The sequence below is a fragment of the Colossoma macropomum genome, unplaced genomic scaffold (assembly GCF_904425465.1).
Source record: "Colossoma macropomum unplaced genomic scaffold, Colossoma_macropomum, whole genome shotgun sequence".
NCBI lineage: Eukaryota > Metazoa > Chordata > Actinopteri > Characiformes > Serrasalmidae > Colossoma > Colossoma macropomum.
In genome coordinates this window covers 30,493,715-30,508,218 of record NW_023494805.1, presented here as the reverse complement: position 1 = coordinate 30,508,218, position 14,504 = coordinate 30,493,715, and the positions used below count along the sequence as shown (strand labels likewise).

The window sequence follows — 14,504 nt, the reverse complement described above, 5'->3', positions numbered from 1 at the left end:
ACATCGTCCTTTTTATTAATTGAAAGCAATCTTTTGTATGGGGGCCCATAAGATCCTAGTTATGCCACTGATCACATTTACCTAAACATCGAGCTGGAACTTCTTTCCAAGGCTGTTCATGTGGCATTAATTCATAAAGATGTTTGACATGGTCTGAAAATCTCCAGCAAAATCCATCCTGACATCTCTGTTTTTTAAATTATTACTTTAGGCTTTGCAGCAGCGTACACTACAGTTTGTCGTGGCTTTGCCGTACATGCATAAAGGATGGAAGCATCCCTATTCTCTCCAGACCATCTCTTATTCTTTCTCCATTAGTTTGTTCTTCTCAATAATTTATTTGGTTTAACTTTTCTTTCACTCAGTCTATGGTTTTATTAGTCAGCTATGTTCTTCAGTCTGGCTGTCATGTTCTTGTGAGCTTATATGATATTTCTTTTCTGCATGAACAGTAAACAGCCAAATGTGATCAATTCATTTTATTAGTTTTCTTTGTTGTACAAAAAAGATGTAAAAATAAAAAGTATTTCAAAAGAGTGAGCGATCCAGTTCTAGTCATGTGACACTGCAGACAAGTAAAAAAATTACCTCTGTTACAACAAACAGCTCAGTGGTTAAAGATCCATAAGTAGATAGTTATGAATTAAATCCCAGCTGAATAAAGTTCCTGCAAAATAACCTCTGCTGTTGTGTTAATGAATTATGTGTCTTAAGATTAATAACTGAATCATATGCCTGCAGTTTGAGGGGTGAAGCCCTTGCACCGGTAATTCCTAGTGCTGAGGAATCTTGACACTCTATACATCTCTGCCTTTTCTCTGGGGTCTTACACAGAACATGTATCTAACTGATAAGAACCCAGTGAGGCCATAATGAAGGCCAGCAGTCAAAACCTACATTTTTGGTTCAGCTCAGTGATACTCTCCACATAAAACACAGTTCTGATTCCATATCTGTACAGTATAAACCTACCCTAACTGATTTGTAGACTGATATTGGTTCACATGTTATGGTGCAGAATCTCTAAGTACTATACTGAGGAGATATAATACAATAAATCAACTGTAGGTGTTCAGACATACAATAAATAAAGTGATATATGCTACATATTGTACAGCCAGAAAAAAATGTGCCAACTTTCCTGATACATAAATGCTGGTATTCAATTAATTATACATGTAGCACAATGTTAACATGCAAAATATAACAATAGAAACAGTAATAAATGCATTAATAGTATTTTTCATCTCATTACAAAAAATTAAACCAGAATGAACTCAACTGCTCATGTTCTTTGCCTCATATATGCCACAAAATCAAACATTGCATTGCAAAGTGCTTAAAGGTAAGTTTTTAAAGAGTTTTCTGTAAACCCCTTTATTAAATCACAATGTTGAGATGATCAGTTGATCTAGCCCCAATGGCTAAACATTTTCAGTAGATGATTGCACAAAGATTGATCTGAGAAAGTGCAGATTTTGTCAGTTTAGCAAAGCCACACAAAGTTATGTTTTGCAAGACATCTCGTGGGCTGTGTCAGATTTTGTTACAGCCACCAACATCTCCAGACTCACTCTCTATGCTTTTTTGGTCTCGTTCTCGTTCTTCTCAATAAAGTGTATAAGCTTCTTAACCCAAGCAGCCCGAGTATTCAGGCAAATCCTGTGCCCGGTCACCAAACTAGCACTGAGAAAAGAAAGAATATTGTTAAACTGATGGTAAAAATGTAAAAAAAAAAATCATGTTCACTTCATACATTAAACCTGAAAATAACAAGTTTGTTAAGAGTTTTTTAGATGATACCAAACCTGATGAATTTGTTAAATACTGTTGAAAATTTTATTCCGTTACATCTATTCAAGTAGAGAGCAAAATGAGCTGATGTTTATGCCAGTCTTCTGTATGGTGTGGAGCCTCTTATCTGGTGTTAGGCAGCCTTTAAATCAATGCTTAGAAACCAATGTTGTCCACCATAACTTTGGTCAAGATTTTAGTCCGCAGCAGATCTAATAATATGAGGAGACTTTAAAAGACACGTGATATCCCCAAAGAGTAGAGTGTTTTGTTTTCTACCCAGCTGAAATAAATACAAAGAACATCAGCTTTGTATATGTCTCCTTGTGAGACTGACCATCAGCTATGTGAGTCGTTTGACAGATTTGCATTTTTTATGGGATTTCAGCTCATTATATTGTATTTCACTGTATTGCTGTTGTGGTTTTCTTAACTATTTGTAGTCCACCTAATGCTACTGATATAATAATGGGATAAAATGGACAATCTCTGATGATGCTAAAGTTGTGTAAGCCTTGTTAAATCAGATATTTGATTATATCTGTAAACTCAGTTTAACTTCTTCTTACAGAGTTAACTAGTTTTAATGTTATTGGGCCACTGTGCCAGTTCTGTTCATCTGATGCATAGCTGTTGAAGTCAGTTTAAAAAATGCTCTTTGGGTGGCATGAGGTTGTGTTGGGTTTGAGAGTTTTCCACTAGTAATGATATATAATACAAACATATCAATATATATCAAAATATATCAATATTGTCCGTATGAAAAGTTTGCGCTGATATGTCACATCCTGCTGGACTTGCCTAGTGATTTGTCTTGGATTAAGGGTGGCCTGGCCCAAGATTTCTACATTTAGCCTGGCCCAAAAACTCTGTATATGAGCCTGGGGGTGAAACATTGCTGCTAAAATACATCTTTTTTATTGTTTGTTGTTCTCTTTAACTGAGATTCAAACTCAAACTTCAGTTGCAGTGGGATGCATTTAAGTACCCAGTAAAAGTTTCTCAAAGTATCATTAAATAAATAGATAATAAGAAATAGCTTAGTTTTTTATGCTTCTGCAGTGCTAAATGTGGAGGTGCCTGCAGGAATAACTGCACATTTTTTTCATTTCTCATTTTCCTTTCTCATTCAGGGTCTTGCTCACATTCTTCATATCATCCTTCATGAAGACTTACATAACCTCTGTGTTCTTGCAGTGCGGGCCTTTGGGAAAAATCTCTACACTCCGTAGGCTGTGAGGAGGGATGAGCCTGGACTCGAACTGTAAACACATGCACTGACTGTTGTAGCCTCTTCCAAGAGGTTGCATAGCTTGGAAAATAAAAAGAAAACATTACTGAGAGGCAAAAGTGTATATCAAATATCATCATGTATATCATATATGAATAAAATAAACTTTGTATTTCCTTTGAACAGCAGGCTGTGAGGCCTCTAAACTGCCAGTAATGTAGCTCTTGAGTAACTCATAAGTAATGAGGTACAAGGAAAGGTTAGGGTAACTGAACTGAAAATGAACTGCAAACTTGTGCACACATGATTTCTTAGGTATTTTTGGAATGATATTATGAAGTCAGAAAGATGAACCAGAAGTCAGTTAATCAGGCCTTATTTGGACATCTTGTTTCTCCCAATCCTAGTTTTCCTGACTAAAATGTCTGATACTGGCAATGATGTAGAATTGCCAAAAATAGCTTTAAAAAACATTGTTTCCAGGAATTAAACTATATTTGTTTTTCAGTGATAAAACTGTAATCAGAATTAAAATCTGTTATCAAAAACATTGACAAAAGGGTCAGGATCAATTCTGTCAATTCAAAAATTTGATGTTTCAAAACGCAGGTTTGGCACATGACCTGACATCGTGTAGGCTAATAGTATCAGGAATTTCATATATTCAGTGTGAACTGACAGGACACATAGAAGCACAACAATAATCTATTCTACTAAGCTTGACCTTTTTTTCCCCAGGTCATTCAACTGTTGTTGTGAAGTCATCCTAAAAGTGAACCCTCCATAGGGTACTGTATGCCAATAAATGGTCATAATGCCAAAAAGGTCTCTCTCTCTCTCTCTCGCTCTCTCTCTCGCTCTCTCTCTTGCTCTCTCTCTCTCTCTCTCTCTCTCTCTCTCTCTCGCTCTCTCTCTCTCGCTTTCCCTTGATTGCTTTTCCAAATGAAATTGAAATGTCTCTGTTTTAAAGCCCTTATTTTCTGGCAGTTAATTTCAGTGCTTCATCAATTATACACAAGAAAAAGATACCTTTAATCTGTATTATGGTATTGAGAGCCAGCAGAGGTGCAAATAATTCTGATTGGAGTGAGCTGAGTCCAGGACATGATGATGTAGATAATATGCATTTTATTATTTTATTATTATTTAAAAAAATTTAACTTCATTTATTTTATTACATTATTGCTCTTACATTTTTTCATGATCACAATAAATGAAGTTTAAATTCTTTTTCATTAGTGCTAAAATAACTGCAATTAATCACATTACTTTGTGTAGTTAATTGTGATTAATCACATTTATTGCTTAAATTTGAAAACCATAAAAAGGTTTCAAAAAGCAGTGTATTTTGTTATAGCTATATGAGTGGACAAAGGAAGCTTTGTCAGAATGTATTTATTACTTTCAGTAGTTCAGCTGGGTACGGTTGGACAAGGTTAGGTTTCGCTCAATGGAAGAAACATATTAAGTCTACTTCATGTAATATATCAACAATGCATATACTTAATGTAAGTAATGTATTAACAGTACATCTTCAGGACATTTATTTCAATGTATTTGAATGCTTCACTACTGTTTCTTCACTGATATGTTGTTGATGTGTTACTGAAACTGTGTTAAGAGTTTATTAATCATCTATAAAGGACCACTCCAAATAAGCTGTTTCCAAAAACTGTATTTGAACGAGAGAGCTACAGTTGTGGAGTCAATCATAGCAACATACAGTGTATGAGCAGCCAAAATGATATGGTTTAACTAGGACAATGCACTAACAATGTTTAAAAAAATTGGTATTAATGATTTATTGTGGTAATGTGTTTTTTTAACAGCACTAATACAGAATGGTATGATTCAAGTGAGTGATTTAGTATCTAATTAGTAAACAAATTAGATCATATGCAATTAAAAATGACAAGCCTTTACTTACCACTGGTGAGTAGAAGGCTGGATGTCACCAAAGCCAGTAGGAGCAGGAACCTCATGGTGAAGTCTCTGGTGGTGATGAGCTGCAGTTCAGAAAGACTTTCAGTTCACAAATTGCTGTTTGTGCCACAGAACTCAGCTTTAAACCTTATATTAACAACAATCATGTGATCATTACAACACTGACTTTGCTACACTTCCTTTTGACATGGTGTGTGTGTACGTGCTGCTCATGTGTAAACACGTTTGTGGTTTCACTTCAGGCGTTCACATGTCCGTCAGCCGCAGGCCCCACATGTCTGCTGTCATTTATCTCGTGCTGGACCTCTCCCAGGTCAAAAAGTCCCTATGGAGTTTCACAGCATTTACTGGGTTCAAATGTTTGCATAATTTCCCAATGAATACAATATATTACATCAACTCAAATGTGTCTTTTAGTTTGCATACGTCTGCTGAGTATTTCTGCATTTTTTTCCCTGCACTTTTGTGTTTCTAATGTACAGCAATATGCTTTGCAAATAACAGATAATTACTGTAAAATCCAACATTTCAACTCCTTTGATGTGAAACTGGACCTATTTCTCCCCAAATGCATCATTCTTTACATCAATCTGCTGCATTTAAGGAATACAGTAGATTAATGTGGACCTTTTGCTGTAAATTTACATCAGTTTATTACAGTGAACACATTTGAATTGAGTAAATTCAGTGCAGTGCACACCTGCTTTATCTGAAGAAGGACTCGATAATAACTGATTAATCAAAGCAGGTGTTTAAGGGGAGTTAAAATGCTCCACTGTGCAGTGCAGCTCAGGGAAAAGACATTGTTAAACTGAGTTGTACATATATGCAAAGCAATGAATATAATGAGTAATGAGAGGTGTTAAATGAAATGTATAAATAATGCATTAACACAATAAATTATTAACGCCACTAATTAACCGCTTAAATAGCCAGGGCCCACTAGCAGGCCCAAAGTTTTATTACACACTTCTATCACCTAAGAATAGCTCAGCCAGTTTACATTGAAGTCCCTGTAGTTACTGAATAATGGGCCTTAGTATGTAATAAGACTGTAGCCCTCTCATTCAAATACAGCTTATAAAGGCCAATTTTCAAGGTTCAATTTCTCAATAAAGTTTCTTCAAGTTACTACCATGAATTTGTTTATCACCAAAAAATGCTGAGTCTTAAATAAGCAAACACAGTGCTGATGCAGCAATTTCAGTAATATTAGCAATGTTAGCACTGGAGGACACTTTCAGCTCATGAGAACTATTGATAAAACAAACAGCAGCAAACTAAGAAAAGCAACGGCAAAGTGGAAAACTACAGTCCTTGTTACAAGATGCAACATATCAGTATGAGAGAGAGAGAACTATAGTAACAGAGGAGCTGGAACAAGCAGACACTACTAATCTCAGTGAACATCAGGGATAAAACTGGAAAGTGCCTTCACCTTATTTTCATGTGTGTGTGCGTCTGTGTCTGTGCGTGTGTGTGTGTGTGTGTGTATTAGGCTATGAAAACATGTTTTTAATGTTAATTTTAGAATGTGTATGTGGAATTGAGATTGATTGACCACCATCCAGTCAGTAGAGGAAGCTTGTGGGAACTGCTTAGACAGACCATATTGCAGTAAGATCATAACTCATCCTAACCACTGCACGGAATGTCTGCATCTGCTGATTTTTTAACCAAACACACAAAAAACATATAGCTTACATTAGCTTTTTCAGTAGCACTTAATGCTGAGAGTAAACTGTAAATGTGTGTAGATGCTCCTCTTGTCTTTAACTAACAGTAATTTAAAGATCAATTCAATTACACTGAACTGATTAAGAGCTGCCATGGTTAACCTGTTATTAACACATTCATTTAACTTGGTAACTGAATGATTTATTATAAAGTAATAAATACATTCTGCTGAAGGTTGTATCTTCATATAGCAATTACACAATGAACTGCTTTTTAAAACAAAAATCTTTTGTTAGGGCTAAAGTTTAGGAAGTGAACTACACAAAAGCAGTTAATTGTGATTCATCACTTTTATCATTTGACAGTCCTACATAGATTATATTAACATTGATATCTACTTAAAGTTTAAAATGTAATCCTAACTTTAACACTAACCTTAAATGTACAGTATGTAAATTTATGGGGATCTATTAGCAGAAATGGAATATATGTTTTTATTCGTGCATAATCATCAGCAAGTACAAATAACTGTGTTTTTGTTAGCTTAGAATGAGCCCCTACATCTACATAGGAGGTCCTCTTCCAACATGGTAGTACAGTAGCCCAGAACAGACAAACCAAACAGGTGGCAGAAAACCTGACGGCCACTGTAAGTTGTACTACATGCTTGGAAAGGGAGGGGTAATCAGTTGGTATCTGCAACCTGACCATTAGATGCCACTAAATCTTACACACTGCACCTTTAACACTGTTGATAATTAAATTCAACAGATAGTTTGTTGACAATTTGAGCATCTGTGGGTAATCTAAGTAGGACTGGCAATATAGTGTGTTTTTTTAGACTGAATGCTTATTTTTGTATAAATGACCCAAACCAGTTGAGTTGATTGACCCATTTCTTACTGAAACCCAATATTTTGTGTTTAAAGCTGTTATTAAGGCAAATGGTAGCTAATTTGATTTTGACTGTCCTTGAACATTACTTTGATGCTCCTTTTTATTGTACTATGAAAAATGTAAAATAAATACTACTCAAATTTTTTGACAGGTTTTGTAATGTTGAATATGTCATTTTGAGTGATCCTTAATGCTCTCTCTGCAGTTAATTCCATTCCTAAATTGTTTATTGCCCTGTTAGTCACATTTGGCTTTTCAGTGTGATTCATAATGAAAACAAGTGTAGCCCTGTGAAAATATACCATTTACATTTGGGCCATTTAAGATTTAAGCCACTTAACATTTTGGCACAACAGACTAAAACTGAGTGTTTAGTTTGTGTCAAAACTGTTTCAGCCTTTGCTTTGTGATGTGTGATAACGCATGTAGTCGACCCCCACCCAGCCCAGAAGAACTTAAGTTCAGAAGAACTTAACAGTAAACATAACAGTTTGTGGATTTCCTGGACTAATGGGAATATAGTTTATTTGGAATAAAGATGGCGATTGGCCACCAGAGGGGAGCAGCCCATATCTGAGGCTTACAGAGCAGAATGTCCTCTGGTGATTGAGCAAGAAGCATAGCTTTTATATAGCTCCAACAAAGGCACTGTGGTTAGGCCTAAGTCAAGCCTGAGACAGTCTAGATGAGTGAATGTAAATCAGCTATATACAAGGCAAATGGAAGAATTCCAGTTGGTTGATGTGGCTTTTAGAGCTATAATATAGCAGCCTTCCTAATAATATAGCAGTCTAGATAAAATATATGTAAATGAAATATGCTAGAATATATTATATTATATTATATTAATATTGGTGACAGTTTTGGTGAGACCTTTTCCTTGGAATTGTACAGCTCATAATTTTAACTTTCCCACACACACACCCACATGCCCTCATGCGCACTCATCCTCCCTATCAACCTCTCAGTCCTTCTGTCTGATATGTCATGTTTAGATTCTCGACTCTGGCTCCGTTCAAAACCTCTGAGCCAAACAAAACAAATGTGGTCTCATGATAGATAGGAATGGTAGGAACTGTAGTAGGACTCTATTCTTCTCTCTCTCACACTCTATCTCTCTCTCTGGAAAGATTCCACATCAATAAAGAAACATAAACAGGAAGTTTTTCAGTTTTATGGTCTTTTGCTTCCAGGCAACAGACTGAAAGTTTTGCATCCACTACATGCTGGAGCTGAGATGAAGAGATGAAATGTGAATGCCCTCTAAATGTCCTGTCCTGCATATCACCCATGTGAGATTCAGAGATTGAAGTCAGCATTATTCTAATGAATCTGATCCACAAAAACAGCACATTAAAGAGTGACTGTGAAAAAGAGGTGTGAAAAAACAACACACACAATCTGAATATGGCAGTTGTAAATATACTTTATCAATAATATTAGTCAAATTTTATTAAAATACAGAAAATAATATGACAACATAAATTGCTGTTATGAAAATGTTATTTTCACATATTGCTATCACTTTGTAACAGTAGTTTGTAATAAACCATTCATAAAAAAATATGCTTAAGATAAAATAATCTTTTTTTCTTTTTAAAGTGTTTCTTTTCTCTTTTGCTTGCAGCTCAGATCAGTCTATGATCTTTGCACCTGTAGAAGTTTTGTGGCTTTTATTAGTCTAATCCTTCAAAGATAAAGAGATGAATAGAATTAATTAAAAAACGAGTAGAGCGTTTCCTTCAGCACCTCCTTATTCTCTTCACCTTATTTTCATGTTCACCTCTTTTTACATGGTTTCCATGTTCAGGTTGAAGTTATGGACAAAATAAACATATTCTGGTGAAGTTTATTTTGTCCAATCACACACCATTATTGATTTTTTTTTTTTTTGGATTATGGATGTGTTTAATGGATGTGATTAATTCTGCTTAATTATTTTAATAGTTTGGTAGTGCTAAAATAGGTTATGTGTGTCTTTGTGTGTGTGCACTATATTTATATCAGAATATGTATGTGGAATTAAGACTATCTGACCATAGTCCAGTCAGAAGAGGAAGCTTCTGGGAACTGATTAGACAGACAATATTACAGTAAGATCATAACTCATCCTAACCACTGCACTGGGTAAATTCCTACATCAGCTGTTTTTCAAACAAACACAATAAATAAATAAATAAATAAATAAACAGGACATATCACTCAATTTTAAGCAAGCAATTTGTAAATTTCAACATATATTTCAGTAACACTTTGTGTTGAGTGTAAACTGTAAATGTGTGTACATGCTCCTCTTGTGTTTAACTAACAATACATGTAAAATCTATTCAATTAAACTGAGCTGACTATGAGCGGTCATAGATAACCTGTTAATAACACATTCATAACATGTTGATAGAATAATTCATTATAAGGTAATAAACACATTCCACTAGAGGTTTTATCTTCATATAGCTATAACAAAATGAACAAAAGATAAAAAAATCTTTTGTTAGTGTTAAAGTTGAGGAAATGAGCTACACAAAAGCAATTAATTTTGGTTCATTTCTTTTATCGTTTGACAACCTTAGAAAGGTTATATTAAATCTAGCTGTAAATTTATGACATTCATATGAAAAATCTAAATCAAACCTGAAATCTAATCCTAGCATTAACACTGACATTAAAGGTACAATGTGTAATGTTTAGGGGATCTATTAGCAGAAATGGAATATGGTGTACAAAGTCATGTTTTCATTAGTGTATAATCACCTGTAAATACAATTCATTGTCTTTTCATTAGTTTAGAATGAGCCCTTCATATCTACATAGGGGTGGGTTGTCTTCCAGCAGAGGTCACTGTGTTTCTACAGTAGTCCAGAACAGACAAACCAAACACTGTCAGTGTTTTTATATTGAAGTGGCTGCCAGTGCTGGCTAACTATTCTGTGTTGTGAGAAGTTTGAGAACCGAAATTTTACCAAATGGAGGATCATACATATTATTTAGCACAGTTTAGTGTGTGTGTGTGTGTGTGTGTGTGTGTGTGTGTGTGTGTGTGTGTGTGTGTGTGTGTGTGTGGCCCTGTTCAAAACCTCTGAGCCGAATAAAACTGCATTCTTATCTGCATTCTCATGCATTCTCATGAATGCATAAGAGCTGTGGGAGACAATGGAGCCTTCACCACTGCAGTCAGCTGGAAAGATTCATCTAAATAATCAAGATTTCCAGCAGATGTCTTTCCTAACACACTCTCTCTCTGTCTCGCTCTGTCTCTCTTTCTCACTGGCAAGGTTCCACATCCAGTAAAGAAACATTAACAGGAAGTATTTAGTCCTCTAAACTACTTCAAGGCAACAGACTGAAAGCCTTGCATCCATTCCTGATCTTGTGTGTTGAACACTGCTCATCGAATTAATCATAGCCACCATCATCCCCTTCAGAAGTATGTTCTGGGATGTACAACAGCGGTTGTTTATACTAGACTGGCATTGGGGACTATCACTCCCTTACAAATAAAGCATTATTCCTAAATGACTTAAGCACTCATGAATTTACACATATATCTGTTAAGTGAGAAGTGGCAGCAGCCAGATGACTGTTTACATCTTAATATGCTGATACTGCCTGGGTGTAAATGTATATCCAAACCCCACATGAAGGGAAAGGCTGGAGGTCTGACTGTCATTTAGAGTTTTTCATGAAGCAATGTCCTTTGAATACTTGGTACTGAAAATTGTTGGTTCATTTTTTTCTGTTCTTGATTCTAATTCATCGCTCCCCCAATCTTCCTCCAACTTTCTCTCTGAACTGAATGAATTGCTCACACTGGCTTTAGTGTGATTAATTATTCTATTAGGAGATTTCAATGAACATGTTGGTACTAGCTGCTCCCTCACCACAGAATTGTTGCAAAACCTTTAATGTTTTAACTTAACTCAGCATGTTAACTTTACCACTTAAACTCATGGAAACACACTAGACTTGATCTGCTCCAGTGGCTATCATGACATCCAATGGCTGTAATGATATCACAGTCTCAGACTCCTTTGTTGGTATCTCTGAGCTCAAATTAACCCCTTTAAAGGCCGGGATTTTTAAATCACAATTCCATAACCTAAGAATAGCTCCAGCAGTTTGCATTGAAGTCTTTGTAGTTACTGAATAATAAGTCTTAGTATGTAATAAGCTGTGATTTTAAGGGGAGACTGGAGTGTAATCTCTGCATTGCTATTCTCAAGCCACATGAGAAAACCATTATAACTTATTGTAACATTAGGTCAGTTGATCCGTTTACCTTTTCCCAGTTTCTAAAAACTTTGTCCATTATGTGCATCACAAAGATGTCAGATGATGATTTGATTTCCCTGCAAAATCCTAGCCTTTCCAATGTATTACAAACCCTGCCCTTTTAAAGAACAGGCAAGTACCAGCCTCTCATTCCTCACTGTGGTATACCTCTGTACTCAAACAGATGAAGTCTATCATTCGGTGTCTTGACCGTTGCTATAAGAAAATTTGCCTTACTTTTCATTATAAGCTTCTACTGAGCATTTGCATCCATCATGAATGACCATAGCAGGAATACCAAAAGCTTCAACCATTAATAAGCTCAAACCCAATGCACCTGCCCTAAGCTCGGTAGAACATGAGACCTTCCTGAACTTCTTTAAAGACAAAGTTAGTAAAATCGGTCAGCGTTTTCCATCTTCTTCTAAGCATATTACCTCTAGAATGTCTGAGCACTTGTTAAACAGCTTTACTATCACAAACCCTCTCTCTATTGCTGAGCTAATCAATAAATCTAACCCCCCTCCTCAATTTGATCCTGCCCCAACCTTTATTGTCAAGATCTGTGCATCTGTAATTTCCCTTCCTGTTTCTCTGTTAATAAATACTTCACTTACTGCTGGTTTTGTTCCCACTGTCTTAAAAGAGCTGCTATTAGACCCAGGAGGCCTGGCCTTGATGAATCATTTTTTGATAATTGCAGGTCGATCTCCAACCTTCCGTTTCTAGGGAAGGTATTAGAAAAGATTTCCAGTTTCAGGCGTTTCTATCGAAACACACTGTTTATGAGACTTTTCAGTATGGTTTTCATACCTTTCATAGCAGTGAAACTGCCCTGCTGAAAATGGTTAATCATATCCTTTTTTCTGCTGACACAAGTAGTCCTAACATTCCTATCCTTCTCGACCTTAGTGCTGCTTTTGATACTGTAAATCACAACATACTTTTGTCCCGTCTTTCTTCTATCAGCAATACTGGCACAGCCCTTCAGTGGTTTCACCTCACTGATAGACAGCACTTTATCAACATTGGTAAACACAAACCTTCTACTGTCCCAGTTACTCACCGGGCGCCTCTGGGCTTTGTCCTCGTTTGGTCTCATTAATTTCTTAATGTATATGCTTTTGCTTGGTCAAATTATCTACCAGCATGGTCTTAGTTTTTAATTGTTATGCTGATTACACCCAGATTTATGTTAACACTGAGTACTTAATAAAGGAAGCCAACTGCTGAGCCCAGTGAAACCAGGAATTGTCGAAAAAAGTTGTGACAACAGCATGAGAAGTCCAAATCGTTTAAATATAAACATTTTTTCAGTCCATCAAATAAATGCACTGATTCAGAATACTCTGTCAGCACAACCGCTGAATCAACTGGTGTTTTAGCTAAAAACATTAGAACATATTCCGCTTGTGCTGAGGTGAGTGGCTACTCCTGATAAGCATCAAGATTTCATGCACTTGGCAACCATCACTTAATGTAGTTAATTCTGAATAGGCTAAAACTAAACACAGAGTAAACAGTCTGTCATACATTACAAGTGTGCAAATATAGTTATTTATTACTATAAGTAAACACAAATCTTCTACTGCCCCAATTACTCAAGGGCTGCTTCCGGGTTTTCTCCTTGGTCTCATTCATTTCTTAATTTATATGCTTTCACTTGGTAAAATTATCTGCCAGCATGGTCTTGGTGGAGTCCACCACCAGTTTTTCACCCAGTTCTCTGACTGAATGTATGATTGAGACAAAGAATTGGTTGAATGCCAACTTTCTGAAACTTAATGCTGATAAAACTGATGTTATGCTAGTTGCTCCCAATTGTGTGTTGTCTAAGATATCAAACTTTGTCCTTGATATTGATGGAGTTTTTGTGAAGCCTGAAGTTAGTCTGTAATATTGGTGTAGTATTTGATCCTTTGCTTTCTTTCACATCTCTTATAAACCTACTTGTCAAAACTAAATTTTTCCATCTCTGCAATATTGCATGTTTTTGCCCCCTTATCATCTTGATTATTGTAATTCTATTCGTTTTCCAGCAGATACCTTAAATAGACTGCAATATATTCAAAACTTGGCTACAGGATTTCTCACCCACACCAAATGTGAAGAACAGATCACTCCTGTCTTATACTGGTTACATTAGCTACTCTTTACTTCATACATTAAATACAAGATACTTTTCATTAACTTTAAAGCACTACATGGTCTGGCACATACATATTCAGCTCAGCTCCTTTATCTTCACCTCCCTTCATGTGAACTTAGGTCTTTCGGCTCTGGGCTGTTGGTTGTCCACAAGTCTTCTAGGGGTGGCAGGTCCTATAGTACTTTGGCTTCTGAGCTCTGGAACCCTTTCATCCAGTACTACTCTTCTACCCCAACCTCATAGCTGTGTTATATGTTGTACTCTCATTTCTGTCTTGTTTGTTTTATTTTCTTTGGTTTGTATTGTCTTTGTCTTTTCTCTGTCTTTATTTTACTTTTTAAATATTATTATTATTATTATTATTATTATTATTATTATTATTATTATTATTATTATTCACTAAACTCTAGAGCTCAGGTAAAGAGGTAAAATGTGAAATGTGTTGAGTCAGCATTATATTATTGAATCTAACCCACCCATTCACACATGTGAAGCAGAACACCAAAGACTGAGATTCGAAAAAAACAACATGCATGATCTGAA

At 35.8% G+C, this 14,504-nt stretch overlaps 1 protein-coding gene across 1 annotated transcript; it reads right to left on the bottom strand.

The window, feature by feature from the left end:
• Window positions 1-464: 464 nt before the first annotated feature.
• On the bottom strand, window positions 465-5,085 carry LOC118826505 (interleukin-8-like). Its single transcript, XM_036597491.1, has 3 exons — window positions 4,953-5,085; window positions 2,971-3,106; window positions 465-1,686 (listed from the first exon to the last, which is right to left on the bottom strand). The coding sequence occupies exons 1-3, from the start codon at window positions 5,005-5,007 to the stop codon at window positions 1,578-1,580; spliced, it is 300 nt and encodes a 99-aa protein (XP_036453384.1). The 5' UTR covers window positions 5,008-5,085; the 3' UTR covers window positions 465-1,577.
• Window positions 5,086-14,504: the final 9,419 nt, after the last annotated feature.

What these genes read in the sequence shown, in the direction of transcription:
- LOC118826505 (XM_036597491.1), bottom strand. Translation starts at nt 5,007, where the DNA reads ATGAGGTTCCTGCTCCTACTGGCTTTGGTGACATCCAGCCTTCTACTC. An exon ending in CAGCCTTCTACTCACCAGTG is followed by an intron (nt 3,107 to 4,952) that starts GTAAGTAAAGGC and finishes TTATTTTCCAAG; the next exon opens with CTATGCAACCTCTTGGAAGA. An exon ending in TGCAAGAACACAGAGGTTAT is followed by an intron (nt 1,687 to 2,970) that starts GTAAGTCTTCAT and finishes TTCTTTTCTCAG; the next exon opens with TGCTAGTTTGGTGACCGGGC.